General features: G+C 33.3%; 2 protein-coding genes across 6 annotated transcripts; one reads left to right on the top strand and one right to left on the bottom strand.

Moving 5' to 3' along the window:
* The first annotated feature begins 11,860 nt into the window (after positions 1-11,860).
* On the top strand, positions 11,861-17,412 carry LOC108464400 (peptidyl-prolyl cis-trans isomerase CYP40-like). Of its 4 annotated transcripts, XM_017764687.2 has the most exons (10): positions 11,869-12,581; positions 13,480-13,980; positions 14,442-14,529; positions 14,638-14,690; positions 14,870-14,974; positions 15,206-15,281; positions 15,460-15,497; positions 15,587-15,650; positions 15,742-15,760; positions 15,850-16,316. In XM_017764687.2, the coding sequence occupies exons 1-9, from the start codon at positions 12,402-12,404 to the stop codon at positions 15,756-15,758; spliced, it is 1,122 nt and encodes a 373-aa protein (XP_017620176.1). In that variant the 5' UTR covers positions 11,869-12,401; the 3' UTR covers positions 15,759-15,760; positions 15,850-16,316. The 4 variants fall into 4 exon arrangements, with proteins under 4 accessions (XP_017620175.1, XP_052880066.1, XP_017620176.1 ...); XM_017764686.2 differs by having other exon boundaries at positions 11,861-12,581; positions 15,742-16,316; XM_053024106.1 differs by lacking the exons at positions 15,742-15,760; positions 15,850-16,316 and adding an exon at positions 16,623-17,412 and having other exon boundaries at positions 11,868-12,581.
* Positions 16,349-19,158, bottom strand: LOC108464401 (uncharacterized). 2 transcript variants are annotated; one of them, XM_017764689.2, is made up of 5 exons: positions 18,771-19,158; positions 17,369-17,565; positions 17,133-17,231; positions 16,909-16,960; positions 16,349-16,840 (listed from the first exon to the last, which is right to left on the bottom strand). In XM_017764689.2, exons 1-5 carry the CDS (start codon positions 18,916-18,918, stop codon positions 16,797-16,799), a joined length of 540 nt encoding a protein of 179 aa, XP_017620178.1. In that variant the 5' UTR covers positions 18,919-19,158; the 3' UTR covers positions 16,349-16,796. The 2 variants fall into 2 exon arrangements, with proteins under 2 accessions (XP_017620178.1, XP_017620177.1); XM_017764688.2 differs by having other exon boundaries at positions 16,349-16,824.
* Positions 19,159-23,349: the final 4,191 nt, after the last annotated feature.

Here is a 23,349-nt window from a genome sequence, read left to right as displayed (position 1 = left end):
CCTTAGTTCCATTTCCAAAAGCATTGATACCAAAGTATTTAAAACCAGAATAGTAAAGCATTTAAGACTTAAAACAGAGGGGTACCACAGTATTAAAAACCTTACATTTCAAAACTGAGTATCAAATTGAAACTGAAATCACAAACTTATAATTTATTTCCCTCTAAGACTATCCGAAACCTCCGCATACTGAGTCCATCAACAGAATCCAGAACTGTACCTGAAAGGGGAAATAGAAGAGGGGGTGAGCTACTCGAGCTTATTGTGAGATCAAAGCCAACTACTATAGAATTAGAAACAATATGTATGCAGACAGATCAGATGAACTGTGCAATGCAGAAGACCGCAGTATGAACTGTCAAATCAGATATATTACGCAGCAAGGCTAGCGTATAAGCTGTACTATGCAATGCGGTAAACCGCAGTACAGACGTGCAGTATAAACTACCAGATCAGATAGTGGTACGTAGCATAGCTAACGTACATGCGGTATAGTGCAATGCAGTAATCCGCTATACCATTATCAGTAATGTCCACGACCCTTAGGGTATTAGGACCGCCCACAACCCTCTGGGTAATAGGGCTATCAGTCATCAGCAGATCAATTGCCAGTTTCGTAAATCTCTCTTCTCTTCAAAATCCCACCCAAAATAGTTCATGCAAATGTATGTATGCAGACAGATGCACAAAACTTAGAATACCAATTCCAGATAGTCAATTAGAGATAGTCACTCATATTCAGTTAATCAGAATCAGAAATGTACACACTCATTACTTGAGTTTAGTATCAATTACAAAATAATCTCACATATCAATGACACGTAGTCAGATGGTCAGATAAAAACTAGTTGCACGCACACTCACCTAGCTAATCGGGTTAAGAATCAACCATGTCACACAACCAATCACAAATATGCATTATCCAAACTCAAATCAGAGTTGTAAACACCCTTACTAAAGCTTAGCTAAGGGTTTAAACACACAAAGTCCCTATCGCACTTACATATGCCTTAAAATCAAAATATGGCGAAATAGGGCAACATGCCCGTGTGCCCTGGCCGTATGGGGGTCCAAACGCCCATGTGTAGGGTAGCACACGACTGTGTGCCTCGGCACAAGCTCGTGTGGCCGTCAGGAAGGTCACGAAACCACCCTAAAACAGCACCGAAAGCACCGCTTTAGCCATTAAACCATCCCCAACTTAAGTAATATCGAAAACATGTCAACAATTGGAGTATTTCTCTCACTTTCAACGTTCAGAAAACCAAAACCAAAGTGTTAAAAATACTCAAACACAATAGGTCAAATCAGAATTCAGGAAAACTAAAATAATGCAGAGAAAGTTCGAATCCCACACCTGTTTTCGACGACGAAGGAAACAACAGAGGAGCGACACTCCAAAATCCGCAATTAGCTCATTTTCATAGAAAGAAAATAGCAAAAAGAAAAAAAACGAAGAGGGGAAGAGGAACACAAAAGAACGTGAAAAGGAAAAAGAATAAAATTAAAATTAAAATTAAAATTAAAAATGAATAATAATAAATAAATAAACTAAATAAGTATTTTAACTTAAAACAGAAATAAATAAAATGTTTTCCAAAACACCCACATAGAGACTCAAACCAAGGATCTAGAGTCAAGCTAACACACACACAAAACCACCAGACCAACAAGCTCATTTTAACATTAAAGTGCACAGCTAAACACATATGTGCAACCTTCTCACTGTCACTACACTCAAAAATCCAAAACTTCTAAGCCCAAAATTTGGGGCATTACATAAAGCTAGAAAAGATGGGTGCTTTCATTACACTATGTTTAGGGTAATTTATTTTATTGATGCAAGTGTGTTGACCTTGGAATGGAGTTGACTTGAATTCATGGCTTTTTTAGCTTATGAGATTAAGTATACAAAAATTTTAGCAGTTGGGCTTTTGTTTTTAATGCTAAAATTCATTTGATAACTGCATCACTCTTATGGGTGAAGTAGTCGTGTAAAGTTGTTTTTATGGTGTGGGGCAGAGGAGTAGTTTTTATGGTTCTTATTGTTAGTGTTGAGTAGCGATGATAATTGGTAGTTCTTTATGTTGTAAAAAAATTAAAAAAGATATTTTGAAATAATTATAGAAAGGTTTTAATTTTAGTCAAAAAAAAAAAGATACGTCAACAATCCTTTAATAGATTTAATGAGATTTTTAGCAACAGTTATCAATTCAAATAATTATTTTAATTAAAGTGATTAAATTAAAAAAAACTTTAGAATAATAAAACTAAAAAGTTGCTATTTTAGAATGATTGGTGATATAGTTTACCATTATAATTAATAAATTGTCTTTTCATATGCAATTTTGCATGCCCTCTTCTTTCTAGTCAATCTTTTGTAGAAAGAAAGGAAATAATGACAAATTTGACTTAGAAATAACCCATTTTGGAGGATGGGCAAGCAATGGCAGTACTTCAATATAGCATCACGTGGCTATCAGGCCACCGAAAAAAAGCATGTGATTTGGGCAGCTTTTGTCTCAGCTACTACAGTCTCCATTATCAACTATCTACTCAATGGTCTCAAAGGTGAAGTCTCTCTCATTCACCTCCCATCCTTACCTCAAATGATGAGGAGTTTATATCATTTTGAGTTTAAATTTTATTAATAAAAAATAATTTTGAGAGAATTTTACTCTTAGTTAAAAATTTGTCTTAATTTTGATTCCAAATTTACTTAAAATCTAATGTCATCATTGAATATCGACATGTCAAAGATAATTTTTTTTTCATGGTACAAACGTGTACTGCATCGGTATGGCATGCCCTTTTCCATGCTTAGAGCCTTTAATTATTATTAGGATAAATTACACTTAATATTATTAAACTATTAATAAATTTATATTTTAGTCACTTAATTTCAAGTTATAAAATAATTATTAAACTATTTAAAAAAATTTCATTTAAGTCACCGAACTATTAAATTCATCTTTATTTAGGAGGTCTTTCCCCTTTTCTTCTACAATTTAATTTTTCAACAAATTAGTGAATCCAGCGTGAATAAAAAAAGTTATACTAAGTATAATGTAAATAGTTGTGTACTTTTTCAACAAACTTGAAAGCGAAAAAACAGGTGTACGCATCTCCTTTCCAGGGGATGATTTTAATATACATAGGCATAGATAGATGTGTCTAAGAAAGGAAATTGGGCTTTCTTGGCTGCTGCATGTCTTTCTTCTTCTACCCGATTTCAACATTCTAGTGGCATTTTCATTGCCCTTATATATAACCAACCCTAGATTTATTCAAGAAGTCGGATTATTTTTTCAAATCTAAAGATACGTCTGTTAAAACATTAGGTCTGAAATTGGGTTTAGAAAAAAATAAATTAAGCCTTTTGATATGTAAACTAAACTTGAGTTGTAATATTTAAATTTGTTCAAATCAATATTTGTAATACAATATTAGAAGTAGGAGATTGGATCACATGGTTCGAATATGTATCATTCTTTTTTCAAGTTTATAATATGCTTTATATATATATTATGTAATTTATATATGAAACTGTTGATACATAGTATCAACAAAAGTGGAGAAGGAGGGGACAGTGTCGAAGGAGGCCAATTCACCCATTTTAGGGCCAAGAGGAAAAAATGTAGCAGGATGAATTCTTAGTGTATTAGGATTTTGAGTGGAGAGGAGTCCCCCTACTATGTTGCTACCTTTGGGTATTTACAAGATAAGTGAGGGCCTAACGGAGGGTCCAATTGGGTCCAAATTATAGTAGGGATATAACAATAGTCTCCCCTAGTTGAGAGGTAGGTTATAAAGTGACATTGACTCGAAACTATTCGCAAGTTCTTCTCGCGGGTGGTAGTTGTTGCAAATAAAGTAACGAGATGAAAGGTACAATTATAGGCCCGATGACCTGTGAATATATGATATCATGTAGGGCTATTGGAATTCATGTGCACCCTTTTTGATAATGTGTTTACGAATGGTATTTCTATTCATAACTAACTCATATAAATTTCACTTTGTGATTTAGCGGGTAGGATGCCCATTGGCTCGACAATCCAAAAATGTATAATGTATGCTCGAGTGGTGTAGTTGTCAATTAGAAGATCCAAATTTATACAATGAAGATGTGTCGTATGTATATGGCAAATGCGATTATTGAAAATGTAAAATATAAGAGGTCTAAGCTATCCGTTGGTAATGTAAAATGTAAGAGATTCGGCCCGTTAGTTGGTACTATATAAAATGTAAGAAATGCATACTATCCTTTGGCGATATAAAACGTAAGATGTGTGAAACCGTTCATTGATAATATAAAATGTAAGAAGTGCAAATTGTTTGTTGATGATATAAAATAGAAAGGGTGTAAACCACTCATTGGTGATATAAAATGTAAGCAATGCATACTGTTCGTTAGAATATGAATGTAAGAAATATGGACTATCCATTTGAAATGCATACTCATTGGTAAAACATAATAAATGCATAATGTCCGTTCAAATGTAAGTAGGAGGATTATTCATGTTATAAATAATGTTAGCCAATGTAGCTTTTGGCCTTTAATTTTATACAAGTATTATTAAATAAGTGTTTATGAAAGGATGGCGGATGTGGCAACCTAACCAAGTTGTTGATGAGTATAAAGACTTGACTAGTAAACACAAGGATGACGAGTGTGGTGACTTGGCTAGGTTGTTGATGAGTATGGCAACCTGACTATATTCTTGACGAGTATGGTAGCTCAACCAAGTTGTTGACGAGTTAGGCGACCCAACTAGGTTGTTGATGACTATGACAACTAGACCAAATTGTTAATGGGTGTGGCGATCCAACCAGTAAACTTAAGGATGATAGATGTGGAAAATCTATAAGTAATAAAGTGACTCTGCTTCCAGATGCATGGGGAGAGGCTTACGAAAAGTAATAAAGTTACCCTGCTCCAAGACACATGAGGGGAGGCTTACGAAAAGAAATAAAATGGCCCTACTCTAGATGCATGGGGGGAGGCTTAAGGAAGATAATAAAATGACTTCTCCCAAACGCTTGGGGGGAGGCTTATGAAAGGTAATAAGATTACTCTGCTCCCAAACGCATGAGAGAGGCTTACAGAAAAGATGGTGGTGCTTTTTCGCACGTGGTAGAAGGCTTACAATAGATCATGCTCCTAGTTGCATTGGGGGAGCCTTATGGTAAGAATCATAAATCGATTCACTATTATGGCTCTCGTAGCCTGCAATAACGTAGAGAGTAAGGTCCTCCCACATCGAATCACAACCGCTAGCCAAGTCAACTTCGCTTGGATTTATGTGACGAAAATTATGTCAAATCACTACTATTGACCAAATCAACCCGAATTATGTGAGGCATGTAGAACTATAGGTATGATATGTAGAATTTATAGATATAATATAAAGATAAACAGTGGATGTGAATATGGATGTGAATATCCGTAGAAGTCTTTCGTGGGCTCCCTCTTTAACAATATACACTATATGAACATACATATATGCAAGAGGGGTATAACTACTCGTGGGGACCCTTCACGGGTTCTCCTTCTCAAACTCATATAGATATGCATGTATATGCAAGTATAAATAAGTATATTAGGTGTTAATTGTCCATGGGGTAGTAACCCCTTATGGGTTTTGTTATAAACCTTTCATGGGCCTTTGCTTCTTCTGCAAATGTGATCAAACTACCCTCCTACTAGAGCAGTCAGGGAAAATAAATAGAAACCTGACCAAATGAGCAGAAAAATCATCTAAAGCAACGTACCAATCTTATAACCTCCATGACAACAAGTTCGCAAATTTCACAAACTTGTTATATCCACTTTAGGTGAGAATTGTATATAAGCACACGGTGAACAAACTTGGGTGTTTTAATTGATGGAAAAGCTCCATAAATTTGTCAATGAACCCATGAAACACATAATTATAAATGTGTTGGTCACTTCAAGACAAAGGAAAACAACAACAATTTCAAAATAAATGAGAAAAATTCAAATAACTGGTAATATCAGTGTAACATCCTTATTATGCTGCGGAGCTATGTACGGTTCCATGTCGAGTTAAGAAATATTAGTGAATTTTTTAAAAGAATAAACCATGAAATTTGAGTGTTAATCTAGAAAGTAGTTAAAGACGATAGGAAATTAGAAAATGCCTTTTAGATGAGAAAACTTAATTTAAGATATTGACCAAATTGTAGAAGAATACAAAGTGTTGTGGCAAAAATAGGAAATTAAAAAGCTAGGAGAGATTCCATGGAATTGGTGGAAATAAGGAAGAATTAGAGATGAAATTTTACTAAGTAGAATATGATTCATATATGGTGTTATGAAAAAGATAAAGGATATAATAGTAATAGGTTAAATAAGATAATTATGGAAACTTAATGATTAAGGATTGAATTGTGCTAAAAGATGATTGGAGGGTCAAATTGTAAAAATTAATATTTAATTATTTAATTAGAAGATATTTTTAAAGAATTATGTAGAAATATAGAGAAAAGATGAAAGGCTTTTATCCTTGCTTGGGAAGCCAACAACATCACAACCCATTAAGCCTTCTATCAAACTTTTATTTTTATTCCAAATAGGTCTTTCCACTATTTTTGAGCCATTCTGAGCTTAAATTTTTCCATTTCTTTGATGTTTTCCTAATAAAAATAATAGAGAAGACTAGTAGACAGCTTATTTTAATGAGAAGAGTTTCTATAGATGTATTGGAGGAGAGAGAAAGTAAGAATTAGGTTTTGATTTCAAGAGACCAAGGTAAGATATGATGAAATCTTCATGAATTCATGTTTATTTCAATAAAATAGTATCAAATTGTTATTTGACTGTGATTTTAACATGTAAATGTTATGTGTTTTGATATGGAATTGAAGAAAAAGAGAGAAAAGATAAGGATCAAATTGAAAATAAAGGAAAAAAGGTGATCAATGAGTAAAGAGAAAGAAAAACATATCATCCAAGCCTTGGTTGTAAGTACTTCAATAATTTTACCTTGCCTAATTCCAATTTAGTTATATATTATGTTAATTAAATAGTTTAATTACTAATCTATTAATGTCATGTGTAGAATTCATTAATGAATATTAATGGGCGTGATTCAAATTTTAGTTTATGTTGTGAAATTGTAGTAATTTATGATGATAGTGGAAAAGGGACTAAATTGTAAATTAAACAAAATATGTTATGATATTTTAAATGTTTAGAAGAGGGCTTAAATAAATAATATTAAAGATATGATGTTATGGACATCAAATGTGTAATGAAATTTACAAATTATAATGTATTTATGCAAATGGGGACTAAATTGTGAAAGGTGAAAAGTTATAGCATATTTGCTAATTGAGTAAATGTTATGGTCCAAAAGCATTGCCTACTAGATGAGATAAGAACCATTAGGATATAGGTGGCATGTCATCAATGGAAATATAGTGCACCCTCCGTTCTGTATTACACTATGGTGCCCTCTTTTCTAATATAGCACTTTGTGTATCTCTGTTCTATTAACGCACTTCTGTGCAGCTCTACATATGTTCTGTATATCCTAACTTTCTACAATGGGCAACGAAATAAAAGAGTGAATAACATGAATGATTAGTGTGGTAAGGCAAGTTAAGGTAAGTTTTTACATTGAAAAGAATTAATTTAATGATGGCATTGAGTATAGTTGATGTATGAAATGTATTATGAAATAAATTATATTAATTGTTACTTTAATGGTTTTAATTCTTGTTGTACTTACTAAGACTTCACCGACTTAATGCGTAGGTTAAAGATAGAATTGGAATGTTAGGACCGAGGTCGTGGTTAGTTCATCTCATCACATCGCCAAGTTTGGAGAAGAGTATGCAACAAAATTTTGGTCTAGTTTGGCATGTACATAGGCTAAATAGTGTGAGAATGTGTATGAAAGACTAAAATGCAAACTTTAGTAATTTGAAAACTTAATCAAAATCTCTATGCTTGTGGTGTATGATATTATGTTAATGTTATGAGTGATTTATATGCTTAAATTGTAGATTGGTTTAGTTTAATTTGACAAATTGAATAGGGAATGAAATGGGAAAAATATGAAGGATTAATTGGGAAAATTATCCCTTAAATTTCAAACTTAAACACGGTTCTTGAAATCCACATGGGTCAACCACACGACCATGTGACCCACACGGGCTAACCGCATGGCCATGTGGATACTGGAAGAAAATATTGTTGAACCACACGGTCATAGAGATCCACATGGCTTGGGGCATGACCATGTCCCCTGATTTTCACAATAGTCCTTATTTCACTTTATATTGTTCTAAATAAAAGAACGGTTGAAAATTTTTATCCTAACTTATCTCGATTACCAATAATTAATATATTGAAATAACAAAATCAATGTGTAAAATATAATGCTATATTTATTTTGATATTACTATTAAAGTTTCTTACAATCAATGTTGCATTTCTATACTTGATCCGGTAGTTGGGCCGAGTATAGGGGTGTTACAATTGGAAACTTCAAACACAAGCTTAATTAGAAAAAACATGCAAATGTCATGAGGCTAGAACTTTAGTTTGGCAAATTGCGCGGCTTTAGACGATTCCTTTACTTCAAATCCGCCTAAGTTAGTCTATCTCTCAAAAATGCAAGAATTCTCAAGGGAAATTCTCTAAGGTACCAAAATAAAGCGGAAGTAAACTCTCAAGCGAAAAAACAAAAAAATGAACTAAACAACCATAGGAAAAATAAGCAAACCAAGTGTTTGAGTAAATGCTCTCAAAGTATTTCTATTAATTTTGAAGAATTACAATAGAGTGATTTCAAATGAAAGGGAGGACCTCTATTTATAATTGAGTTCCCAAATCTAACGGTAAGATTAAATTACATTGATGGCCGAGATTAAAGCCTATCTGCAAGATGAGAGTCTTAAGAGATTTAAACACTATACAATCTTATCCTTTAGGATTACAAAATATTAATCATGATAACTCTAGTTTTATTGGAATGTTTAACCAGGCCACCAAAGCTTAAAGTAGATGACTTTCTCTATATGTTTCATGAATTAGGCCAATTAAAATAGGTCAAATGAGCTCCATTTAATTAGTTGACCTCCATAAGACATTTTGTGTGCATTCATCACAAGTTTCAATCCATGGCTCATGACACAAGGCTCTCGATGACCAGACCTTAGATAATAGTCTTGTATAAACCTTAAATTTAAATAATATTTTTAAGAAAATTAAATATATATTGGTACATGAGTAATAAAAATTAATTATTATTCAATTATTAAATATGAAAAAAATTAAATATATACATATGCATATATTAATAATATTTAAGTGCGAGCAACTGCATTACAATTGTGATAAGAATGGGTTACAGAACTATAAATCTAAATCCACACAAAGTTATCACTAAACTAGTGTAATTAGACACCATATCAATAAATTTTTAATTTAGAGCACAAATGGTAATTTGAAAATGAAAATGTGCACTCTGGGACATAGCAAAAGCATGCATAATAGGGGGGCCGTCCATTTGAAACCATTAAAATCATTAAAAATGATGAAAGGAGAAGGATTTTTTGAATATGAAGCTCATACTCATTATGTCAATGATGAAATTATAAAATCAGAGAAACTATGAAATTAAAGGACAGAAATTATACACCAATTTCAGCACAGTAAAGAGGCTAAATGGAGTGATATATTGTTGCAATATGATCAGCAGCTGTTGGCAGCTTGAAAAGTTGATTGATAGGGAAAAACAAGCCTAAAATGCCACCACCAATGTTAATATCAACGATGTGGAACTAAAAAGCATCGCAGATTGAACCGAAATAGAGTATGATGTTGATCTCAAGGCATTGAAATTAAAGCTGGATGCTGTACCTACTGACTCATAACAGTATATTCAAGATGTTGGTTTCAACATGGAAAAGAATATATGAGGGTCCCTTTGTTTAATATGAGTGCATGCAAGTTTCCAATCAAAACAAATTTCTTAATATATCAGCCTAGAGAGCAGTGAGAACATCAGAAAAGACAGATCCTTCAAAACAAGATGTTATTTATTAGGAAACATTATGCCAAAACAATAATTAGTTTATTAATTATCATAATTTCCCACAAATCTTGAAATACCAATGAAAGTGGAAAGTTCATTGTCATCCCCTCCACTCTCTTGTAAAAGGCAATAGGGCATGTTAGAGTCAAGCTTACGTGGACTCAATATTCACATTCATAACATAGGCCATCATCATTCATAAGTGGGCAACAAGCAAAGTTGTTAAAACCCTCCACCACCTAGCTAATTGTAAATTGGGTTAGCCTTTGTTTTTTTGTTTTTTTCCCGGCTTTTTGCCTTTGAAAGCCCCCACAATTCCACCTTGGGTGGGCTTCCCATTCAATCGCATTCCACTACGTACATATACTTTTGACAATACGATTAGGTTAAACAATGACAGTAGAATCAGATTGGATTGAGATTTAAATCACTTAAGTTGGATATTGGGTAGTATATTAGTTGGTTGAATCAAGATAAAAATGGACGGTTGAATTAGTTAAATTAATTTTTATAATTTATAAATATTTTTATATTTTATTTAATTAAAATCAAATTAATCATGTTGGAATTGAGAATTAATGGTTTAATTGATTGAATCACTTGTTCGATTTTTAAAATCATGGATTAAACTAGTACGTTACCTCATGTTTCCCACTGGGTTACTTTCTTTTTGTTTTTTAAAGTAAAAGTTGAAAGTTAAAAGTTAAAATAGGTTTCAAATCCTTATATTCTTGGTAGATTTGAAATTTGGTCACTCATACTTTTATTTTTAAGAATTTAGTCATTTACTTTTCAGATTTAAAAATTCAGATTTAGTTGCTAATATTGTTAGTTAAAAAAAAGATATCAATTTTTTATGAAATCAAAAGATAAATTATTGTTTTAGACATAGATTGTTTTAGGTCAAATTATGGTCATGATCCCACTACTATGTTTAAATTTTGGATTTAGTATCTATATTTTAATATGGTTCTTGTACTTTTATAATATCAAGTTAGTCCAAAGAGTTGATCCCTTTAATTATTTTAGTTAAAATACTCATTCCGACTTATCATATTCGAAATAGATTTTTTTTGTGTGTTGAATAATGCTTTTAAAAAAATTTTACGTCAATATTTTAATTAGAAAAATTAAAGATGTTAACAATTTGGATTAACTAATATCATTGTAAAAGTAAATGACGAAATTATATCAAATTAAAATATAAATACTAAATTCCAAATATGAGCATAATAAAAGGATCAATGAGAGAAGTGGGCATTCTTTTTCTATATAGATACATAAATTTCCCTCTAAAACATCTTTTAATATATACAAATATCTATATCGCCACCGTAAGTTAAAATGTTCATTTTAAGAAAAAGTTAGCTTCATTAGTTTAACCGAAATAATTAGAGATAATAGCTATTTGAACATATTAGTGCCATTATTTTTAAGAAAACATTTTTAGAGCTTTAATGTTAAAATATATTAAGTTGAAATATTATTTTTTAGGAAAGACCCAAAATTAATTTTTTATTTAATCGAGTGGTTAAAATGGATTAGATTAAAACATTATATTTTAAGAGGAGTTAGAAATATAATTAAACCATGTAATTAAGTGGTTTTACGAAAACAAATCGTTTAAAATTGAAGTCATTTTGGGTTCGAATATGATTTAATTATTAAAAAAATTATAGAAAAAGCCAAAAATGCGGCAGCTTATCCAAACATCTTACATTGACATATTAACAAACATGTTGTGCGCAAAATTCCAATCAATTATAAGTTGATTATCTGAAGCTGACAATTTTGGTGTAGGGTTTGATGAATTAAAAATCTATCAACAAAATCAAAAACAAAATCCCAAGATTTGTCTTTGCGTACAAAGTACAATACAAAGCAGAATCTCTCAATCATGCTGACATCTCTCCGTATGCTGCCTGTCCTATGAGGTGTAAAAACAATCAAATCATTTATAGAAGGTAATCAATGCCCCCTGAAAGAAAAGGAAATACATAAAAAAGGGGTTAATCAATGAAATAACAAAGTGCAATGTATTTTATTGTTCAATTATTTTATACACAAAAAAAGAAAAAAAAAAAAAGCAGTGAGAGAGAGAAGGGGGAGCCGCAGACCAGTGCCTCGCCGAAACTTCAAAGAGTCACAGACCCCAATTTTTTTTAATGGATAATAAATAAATTAAAAAAAGAGAAAATAATGGGACTAGGGTTTTACAGATGGAAGTCTCTGGAGAGAAAGAGTAGGTAATTATTTATTTATTTATATATGTGTATGTATGTATAGGTACAAAGAGAGAAAGAAAGGAAAGAAAAGGGAGATTATTATAGTATGAATATGATGAGGAGGCAACGATGTTATTTGGATATAAGCATTGGAGAAGAGCTTGAGGGAAGGATAATAGTGGAACTGTTCAATGATGTAGTACCCAAAACTGCAGAGAATTTCAGGGCTCTTTGCACTGGTGAAAAGGGCATTGGCCCTAACACTGCTGTTCCTCTCCACTACAAGGTCCCTTATTCTCTTTCTCTCCCTTTTTGTTTTACCTTATTGTAAGGATTTTGCTTTCTGGGGTCTTTGTTGGTTTTGCTTATGGTTGTATGAAATGGCTTTTGTGTCTTTGAACTTGTCCAAAGTAACGGGGTTTTCTTTTCTTTGTGTTCTTGGAATGAGAGATTGATTTTTTTTCCAGATGTTGTATATAAGTAATTCATGCTGATTATTTGTTGTCAACTTGAATCTTGTTGTTGTTGTTGTTACTTGTTTCCTGATTTTGCTGATGGATCTTTTGAACAAGAAAATCTGGAATCACTTGGAATTTTGTTTTGGTTGTTTACTTGTGTCAATCTCCAAGTTTTTGAGGTTTTTCTGTGATTGTTTCTTCATTCTATAGTAAAAGCTTCAATCTTTTTGATCATCCTCAACATTCCTTGACATCAGTTTCTGGCAACCAGCATGTCATTAAGGTTCAATTGTTCTCATCTTTTTTGCTTTAGTAATGCCATGTTAACTCATCTTTAATCAGATGGAAGAAAGTAGAGATGTCATCTAACTTTTTGTGATGCTACCAATGGTTTGTCTATGAAATGCTCTTACGCTGTAGTGCTGGTTTTGAGACCTAGAAATAGAAAAACTTAGGGGGTACTTGCTTTGACTTAAATCATATTCATGATCTTGATTTTAATTTCCATTTTCCAGAAAAGTTATTCCATATTCATTCTTGGACTCAAACAATATGATATAAGACTGTACTTGTGATCTTCAAAAATTGGATATGTCATTGTAATGCAAGTAGCATATTGCATAAAACGTGCATGAATAGGAATTTCAATGTTAAGTGATTATGCATGACTTTGGATGGGAATTTTATTTTTGTTGGGATTGAACGATATATATGTTTTCATTTCAGGGAGGTCGTTTTCATCGGGTTATTAAAGGATTTATGGTACAAGGTGGAGATATATCTGCAGGAGATGGTACTGGAGGAGAGTCAATTTACGGTTTGAAATTCGAAGATGAAAATTTTGATATGAAACATGAAAGGAAAGGGATGTTATCAATGGCGAATGCTGGTCCTAACACAAACGGTTCTCAGTTCTTCATCACTACAACTCGCACTTCTCATTTAGATGGGAAACATGTTGTATTTGGCAAGGTTGTCAAAGGAATGGGAGTCGTTCGTTCAATTGAGCACGTAACTACTGGTGAAGCTGATTGTCCCACCGTCGATGTTACAATTGTCGATTGTGGAGAAATCCCAGAGGGGGCAGATGATGGGATATCCAATTTTTTCAATGATGGTGATGCTTATGCCGATTGGCCAGCTGACCTCGATGAGAGCCCTGATGAGCTCTCTTGGTGGATGACTGCTGTGGATTCTATCAAGGCTTTTGGAAATGAATATTATAAGGTAATGGGATTATGCATGCTTATGTTATGTGCCTTGGCATAGGAACCAGTCAGAGGTCTAGACGAGAAAGAATTCTTGCTTCGACCTATGGTTACTCAAAAGGCAGATTCGTCCTTGACTGAACCCCCTCTCAAGATAACATTTCTTTTTGATAGAATAACTGCTTAAATCTCTTTATTTCATATTGGCAAGAAAAGAGTCCTAATAGAATTCATAACTTAGAGTTTATGAAGGAAATAAAAACTTAATATAATATAGAAAATAAGTAAAACTAAAAGTCTTAATAAAACTTGATATAGTAAATAAATAAAACTGAAAACTTCTATTGCAATAAAAGCGTCCATATCAGTTTATTAGTGCAGTAATGGGTTAATTGCCACATAGCAGTTGCGCGCAACCTTCTTGCTTAACTCGAAATTTCAAGATGGTCTCTTTTTGTGCTAATGGATGTCCTTTAATAGAAACAAGACTACAAGATGGCACTCAGAAAATACCGAAAGGCTCTACGCTACTTAGATATCTGCTGGGAGAAAGACGGGATCGATGAAGGTGATGTCTATTTTCTTTGCTCTACATGGTATCATCTTTCACTTATTAAGTAGTATGAATCCTAACGCACCATGGTCGTTCTATGTATATTATGTTGTGGCTTTGCAGAGAAGACTTCAAGTTTGCGGAAGACAAAATCTCAGATATTCACAAATAGCTCTGTAAGCTTCATTCTTCACTCTTTGACTGAATCCATCAATTGTTGGGCACTATATTTACTTTCTAAATACCATGTTAGAAAATAACTTTATTCTTATCTTGTCCGTCAACTTGTAATTTGGACTGATGGTAGTCATCTTACAACATTTTTTCTAATACTTGGTAAGTTATGTTGCTTTAGGCTTGTAAACTGAAACTAGGGGATCTTAAAGGTGCACTGTTGGACACAGAGTTTGCTATGCGTGATGGGGAAAACAATGTGAAAGCCTTGTTTCGCCAAGGCCAGGTTAGTATCTCTCCTTGGTAATAGTTTTTGATCCCTTGGATGCTGTCGGCTTTGGTGCATACTTGGTCTGAGTTCATCATGTCAAGGGAAAAAAATGTTTAGATGCATAACCATAGACCTTCCTTAAAAGCTACCTTTACGGGTTTGCTACTTGGTTATGTTTTTTATGCTCTGCACTTTTGGTCCATTCAAGCACATTACGGTCCTAATGATTTCCAAAACTTTCTGCAGGCAAACATGGCACTTAATGATGTTGATGCTGCTGCTGAAAGCTTCAAGAAAGCTTTGCAATTGGAGCCAAATGATGGTTAGTGGTGAACCTTGATTTGGCTACAATCGTTTCATTTCCCCTTTTTTGAACTTTTTGAATGCGAAATGGGATTGACTAGATCAAGGCAGCTTGTATCGTTATGTTGTTGATGTTGTTAATTTGTGGAACTTCTCGAGACTTTTTTTTACGACTTCTGCAATATATTGTGTTTCAGGTGGAATAAAGAAAGAGCTTGCTGCTGCTATGAAAAAGGTTAGCAAATAAAATCGAATTACTCCCATCTTGTAGCATTACATATTTTACAAAACAAATCTGTTTATGCAATAAAACTTGATGAGCAGATCAATGATCGGCGCAATGAGGAGAGGAGGCGATACCGTAAGATGTTCCAATCAGACACCACTGGTACGTTTTGTCTGTCGGCTCTTTGGCATGCTTTTATTCTTGTCATGTCTTGAGATGGATACCTGATGTTATCTGGGAATGCGCAATGCAGGTGCAGATAACCAATGATAGTTAAGAGCTTCAATTGTCTTTTTTGCCATTTCGTATTGAGATAGTGTTGCTTGGTTCAGGCTTTATTGATTAGGATCTCTTTACCTAGGTATGGGTTTTCCAGCTTATGAAATCGCAGACGAATAATGAAACCGTAGCCCTTTATCGTAGGTGTCATGTTGATTTAACTAAATCTTCCTCGGGTTTCAACGGAAGCAGAGGAAGAATTCCAGCAAAACTCAAACTGTACAAAAATCCGAGGCTTGAACCAATTCTTGATTCTAATGAGGCTTTTCATACATAGGAAATTTAGACCCAGACTGATCAATTCCTTCTGTCTTTCTTACAGAATTTGGTATAAAATGTAGAATCTTGACTTGGTATGAAAATTTTATAAAGCCTGCTGTTCTTTTAGCACTAGTTGGCCATGAATTATATAAGGCCTGCTTCTATTCTTTTAGCACTTATTCAGGTCATTTGGGTTAGGTTATTTCAGGTTCAAGTTAGACGAGTTTGGGCAGAATAATAAATTTTTCCTTTCTTTTATGTTAAATCGAATTCGAGTTGGAATTGAAATTTTCAAGTCAATTTTAGACATACACCTTGGATAATAATGAACATTTAAGACCTTATATAACTAATATAATCATACAAGGTGGAAAAGCAGCTTGCCTACTATCAACGTTTCTATACAGTTTTACATACATATACCATAACAATGAAAACAGCTGCCACACAAAACGCAACACGAGTAGTGCCCCCGTTACATACATACATACATACATGCTACTCAATCACATCCACAGTCAGAAGTCTGAAACCACATTCCTCTTCTGTAAAAAACCTAGTGTAGCCTTCTTAACACATGATTCATATTTACAGCTATTTTCAGTAACGGCAAGGGGAAGGGCATAAACATGTGTTACCGATCATAGAAACTAAGTTCCTTCCCGTAAAAGTTCAACAGTTGCTACCTGCCTCACACGTTGCATAAGTTGCCTTCTGCGATAGATGCCGACCAAACGCAGGATGAGTACCAGAGTAATGGCCGAAAAATCAAACACTCTTCCGATTCCAACGCCCCCTGCAAACATCATATTCTAATGTAACAATAATCATCAAATCGTCTCCTACGGTTGATAAGTGTCTCAGTTTTAAAAGAGGATACCTGTTGGAAGGAAATCAAAAGGTGTGGCTCTGTAGATGATACTTAATAGCATCTGCAAACATGACAGATAGATGAAAAGAGTTTTAAAAAGCAGTAAAAACAGTCATGAGGCTTGTTTTAGTGACATGACCAACTCATTCAACGTAAATACGCATGATGCCTATTTTGACCGATACATTTACAGAAGAAAAGGAAATTTCTGGTAAATATTGAATCAGCTTAACTGCAAAAAGGCGCATCTCGGCAATATATGTGTCATTTGCATCAGGATCCATCAATCCTCGGAATATTTTCTTCATGAAGAATGGTAACTGACGTAGTTTCTGCTAAGAAGAGAAGGAAAAGAAATGTTAGTGGCCTGCTTGCAATGAACAAAACATTCACATAATGTGGCGAAAAATAAACAACAAAATCACTTTGCAAACTCAACCTATTAAAGGCTAAAGACTAGCAGAAATACCTGAATGTATCCGAGCGCACCTCCTACAAAGAGAAGGTTATACCTCTGTACGCTTTTAAGTACCTGAGTAACTTCTTGGTCCTGCTGTTGCTGCAGCGATGCCTCGGGCATCAAGTTAACAATCTTGCAAGCACACATGGGGCACTTGCATGGCATAGATGCTGATGAATAGTTCCAGAATTGCAAAATGCAACTGCCTGCCAACACCAGAAAGGAGTGGGGACAAGTTGAAAGAACCGAATTGAGGAAAGTTGATTCAAGATCATATATGTATATCGTTCCCTGATCAGGAGTATTTATGGACAAATAACTCAACCCTTTACTCCAAAAGCAAGTCCGATTTTGCTATAGCAATAACTACGTCAAATGAACAAGCTTTTGGTAGAAAAATGACAGCAATGTCAAACACAGAACGCAGCAACAACTCAGTTAAATACAAACAGCGCAAACGCCAAACTCTGTGACACCTCCCCTTCCTCCTATGATCCGTAAGTTGTGGTAAATTTCTAGCATCTAATCATGTTCACATGATTGAATGTCAATCCCATTAAGTTACACGGACTCGAATGTATCTGACATCAGCATGGTTAGAATTTTTAAAAATTTTCCGTGTATTTGAAAGATCTTGGAGGCCCATGGTCATATCTTTATATCCATATGTCTAAAAATGTGTCGAACGCGGATGCTTCAAGAAGAAATGAAGAGTCCAAGCAAGAGAACCAATATATATAAAGAAAAGGAAACAAATCCTCGCTGAAAATGCTCCTACATTGTAACTTATACGAGAAAGAAATATGCAGGCAAAGGTCCCATAAAAAGCGTCCCCCTTCTCTATAATTCTTTAAAAAGTTCTTTTTTTTAAAAAAAAAAAAAAAGGAGAAAGCAATGAGGCAAAGGAAACTTGTTTCCTAGTAGCACGGATTCTTTTCTTCAAGCAATGTACCACCTTATTCATGCCGCAAACAGGACATTAGCCCATAAATAATATGACAGCAAATTTAATATTCGAGCTTGAAATTTTAAGATCACATAATGTCTATACTATGTATGTATTTTCTCCGAATTTTATCTTGGTTTAAGTCTTCTCATGCATGTCATGTCCGGTGATTATTAGTTTGGAAGCTGATCTTGGTTATCAAAAAAAATTTTGTTTGAGAATGGTTTCCTACAGGTAGCTTTCTATGAATTCAAGATGTTAAGTAATACGAGAAAAACTCTGATGAAAAAAAATATATATATATATATATATATTCACGAATCTTAATTCATGCTTGCAACTAAAATTTGAACATCACTTGCAAATTTCATGGCACAAACCCTATTTCCTTTGAAAATTTTCTCAAGGACCAAACCTAAGACATGTAACATCCAAATAAAAAGAAGAAGGAAATAGAAGAATTACCACAATACCAATGGCCACAATTGGATCGACAAGGAACGGTGAAAGAACCAAAGCAAATTGGGCAGCAATCATCATCGGGAGGGGTTTCTGTAAACCTCTTATTCCCTCTAGATTCCTCAAAGTTTCTTTCTTTTACCTCTGTTTCCATTATCCTCTCTGTTCTTTCTTTCTTTCGTTTTTCTTTTTCTTTCCGCTTTCAAAATGTCTTGCGCAAGATATTTTCCACCACTTTCTCAGGAAAATGCGGCGTGCTAAATGTAAGGAGTGTAAAAATGTAAAATGCGTGCCCGTCCATAGATATATTCCCGAGTTTCCGCTTAGAATCGCGTAAGAACTGTTTTGGCCTTTTGGTAGGCAATGCCAAATCTGCTCTTTCTTTTCCATTATTTTTTAGTATTTGCATAATTTAATCCTTTGGCGGATTTTTTACTATGGTCAATTTTTTATACAATTGCTTAAAAGTAATTATAATTCTTCTCGATCTTTATATAGAAAGATAAATGCAATTCAGTACGCTCAAATTTATGTCATCCTACATTGACAGCAATGTCGATGCCAACATATATACTATATACTATATGATATATATTAGTTTTTGTTTGTTTATATCATTCTCATCTATGAGTAGCACGTTGTCAATTGTGATCCTCGCCAATATATGCAATACTCAAAAAATGGAGTGTCTCTATTTACCTCATCAAAGGTAGTTGTTTAGTCTGTCCCTTTCATGAAGCACATGTGGAGCCTTATCAAACCCACATTAGTCCTTTTGCTTCTCTTTTCCACCTAGCTAGAAAGGATATCTTGTATCTCATATAAGATAGATCACAACTAGTCCCAGTGCCAAGGTTTGGTGCCAAGGCAGTCAACCTTGCTTATAAATTCCCTTCATTAGCCTTAAAAGAAGGGCTTTCTTCTACTTCAGAAACTTTTCTTCTTAATGATGGAATTTTAATCTATCTTCTTACTGAGTGGCTTTCAGCACTTCACCCCCGTATGAACAACCATTCTCCATCATCTTCTTTTGGCCTCAACAATTTATGCAGTGACATTTATGACATGACTCATCTGAAGTGATCATCCCCCAAAATCCTATTGCAATCACTAATCCCACCACCCAACACACTAGCCAAACCAACAATCCCCAACCGACATGCCTTTACAACGATGCATATGAAAATTGTACCACCAGCAAATTAGGCATCACACTCTATCCCCCTCCCCAAATATGCGTGATATCAACTTCGATGAAACTCTAATAAAATGGAAAAACAAATATTTGAGATAAATATCAATTTTATACATGAACTTTTGTAATGCCTCAAAAATTCTAAAATGACACGTGACATAATTTCGGGCTTGAATATTGATGAGAAAATTTATAGAATGACTTAGATGAGACTTTTATGAAAGAAATTTGATATTGGAGATAGAAGCATGTGAAAAGAATCGCTAAAGTGAAAATATAACAAGAAAAAGACTAAATTGCAAATTTTGAAAACTACAAGGACTATTAATTATTGTGGATTATTTGACATGAAATGGATTATAATGTGATTTGGTGTGATGAAAATCACTTTTGGGATTAAATTGGAAAATTTAAATAGTACAAGGACTAAATTATAATTTTCTCATTTTTGTTGGAAAAAGAGTCAAAGTGAGATTTTCATTACTCATGGAGTTATAATGAAGATTTATGATGAATTATGAACTTAAGTTTGTCTACGTATTGAATTTTGAGAAGAAGTCCCTAAAAAGGGACAAAATAATAATTTTGTTGAAAAAAGATAATTTAGTCAATTCTCAAGTCTTCAATAATGGAAATAACATTTAAATATGATATTTGGTATATTGAATTAATGGAAACATGCACCCAAAGCCCATTGTTGGTATTTTAAAGATGGAAAAGAAACCCATCAACTCATTCTCTTCTTTTCTAACGATAGCAGTAAAAAACATGGAAGCTTCCACTTACTTCTTCCATTTACTTGCTTATGTCATTAATTAATCTCAAAATTTCCATTATCCACATTAAGATTTTGATAAAACCTCTACGAAAACTACTTCCTAAACTACTCATCATCATCATCATCAATTTTACCAATTTCAGCTTAGAGTTTATGGAGCTTTTGTGAGAGAAGATGAAGCTAGAGTAAGAAAGCTTTAATAATGGTAAAAAATGGTTTCCTACACCTCCATTAATTGATATTTGTTGAGAAATGATGTGAAAAAGCTTAGAAAAAGTTTATATTAATTATTGGTTATATTTTTGGTTTATGAAAAATGAGGAAATGGTGGTTAGCGAATGTTTAAGCTTGATTTATGGTGGAATAAAACTTGTGGAGGCTTGATTTTGTGTTGTAAAGCATCCATTAAATATAATGGATACTCGTCCTTTTCTTAAGTTATTAAGCTTAGGTTATAAAGTAATATTGTAATTAAGTGTTTAATTTTGTTAATAATAATGTGAAATTGATGTGTATAATAAAAATCTAAAATGTAGAAGCACTACAAGAAAACAGACATTTAGCGGCGTTTTTAGTGGCGTTTTAATGAAAAACGCCGTAAAAATTATACATTAGCGTTTGAAACAAAACGCGCTAAAAACTGAGCAATAGTGGCGTTTTTATCCAAAACGCCACTAAAAACTGAGAAATAGTGGCGTTTTTTTCAAAATGCTGCAAAAAATTGAGATATAGTGGCACTTTTGTTCCAAACGCCACAAAAGGTTGAGCTATAGTGGCGGTTTTGTAAAAGTGCCGCTAATATTTATTATTTTAACTACTCTATTTTGTTATCCCCGAAATGCCTTAGTATTTTTCCAAAATTAGTTCCCCCTCCCCAAAATCAAACTTAATCAACTACTTTTTAATGCATTGATTTTTATTTTGAATCTTATAAAATTTAATCTAACTTAAATATTAAAACTTTACGTCTCAAATTACAAATTCAACTTGAATTGAGTTTTTACAATATCAATTGAATCATATTAAATTAGGGACATAACTACGGGGTTGAAAGGATTTCGCCCCTAAAATAATTTTTTTCATTTAAACCCTACCATATACAGACTAAATCCTTATAAGGGTCTAATTAAACCCTACATAAACATTAAAACTCTAAACCCTAAAAATAAATTATAAATGGAAAATTATGGGGACTTATACTGTTCCAATATGAAAATGATCATCAGATTGCATTTTCACTTACAACTAAATTTTTGCCCCTAAATGCTAATCCCAAAACCTTAAACTACTTTAAACCCTAAAATATGAAGCCTAGCCCTTAAATCATAAACCCATGACCGCCTAACCCCTAAATCATAACCCATGATCTAAACTATAAACCTTTTAAACCCTAAACTCTAAAGCAATATCCTAAAACCTTAAACTACCTTAAACCCTAAAATATAAACCCTAACCCCCTAAATCATAACCCATGACCTATAAACCTTTTAAACCCTAAAATTGATCCAAACTCTAAAAACTAAATCCTTAAACCTTTATACGTAAAATTATAAACCCTAAATTTGTAAACCCTAAATTTGTAAACCCTTAAAACAAATTTCACAAACAATAAAAGAGGAAAAAAAGTGAAATGGCAAAATGATGCATTTCACAAATGGATGACTAATATATCAAAATGTTAATTGATCTCCTTTTCAATTCAACATATATTTCATGTTTACTTTTAGATTTATGAAAAAAATTATTTTGGAATTCATAATTATCTCTCTTAAATTATGGTTAGCAATATTCTAATTTAGTTCTTTGAAAACATTTTATTTGAGTTATCGAATAACAAGTGTCTTAACAATCATATTCTTCTATCATTTTAGTTGTTAGCTTTGGGCATTAAAATTTGGCTATCTAGATTAGGGTATAACGTGAATCAAATTTTAATTAAGTTAAACAATAGATAAAAACGCCACTAATATGCATTAAAAAGATATTAGAACGCTACCGTTTAATGCTGTGTAATTAGTGGCGTTTTCTACAAAATGCCGCAAAATGTTAGCCTTTAGCGGCGTTTTTATTCAAAACGCCACAAATGTGTATCACGAGTCCAAAAAACGACGCCGTATTATCCTTGTTTTTAGTGGCGTTTTTCCAAAATGCCGCAATAGGTCATACATTAGCAGCAAAACGGCACCGTTCTATGTTTTGTTTTTAGTGGCGCTTTTTACAAACGCCACAAAAATGTATTACGAGTTGAAGAAACGACACCGTTTATCCTTGTTATTGGTGGCGCTTTGACAAAAACGCCGTAAATTTGTGTTATCTGTTTTCTAAACGGCGCCGTTTTATTCTTTGTTTTTAGTGGCGCTTTATATAAAACGCCGCAAAATTGTATTCAAGTTTCAGTAAACGACACCGTTTTGGCAATGTTATTAATGGCGCTTGGTTCCAAACGCCGCAATAAGCTATATATTACCGGCGTTTTATCCGGAAGCGCCACAAATATGAGTTAAATGTTTACAAAACGTCTGCGTTTTGTTATTTGTTTTTAGTGGCGTTTTATTAGAAACGCCGCAAATTGATTCAGTTTTACGAAAACGTCGTCGTTTTTTTCTATCTAG

Source organism: Gossypium arboreum, chromosome 13 (assembly GCF_025698485.1).
Source record: "Gossypium arboreum isolate Shixiya-1 chromosome 13, ASM2569848v2, whole genome shotgun sequence".
NCBI classification, from domain to species: domain Eukaryota; kingdom Viridiplantae; phylum Streptophyta; class Magnoliopsida; order Malvales; family Malvaceae; genus Gossypium; species Gossypium arboreum.
This window is presented reverse-complemented; position numbering and strand designations above follow the sequence as displayed.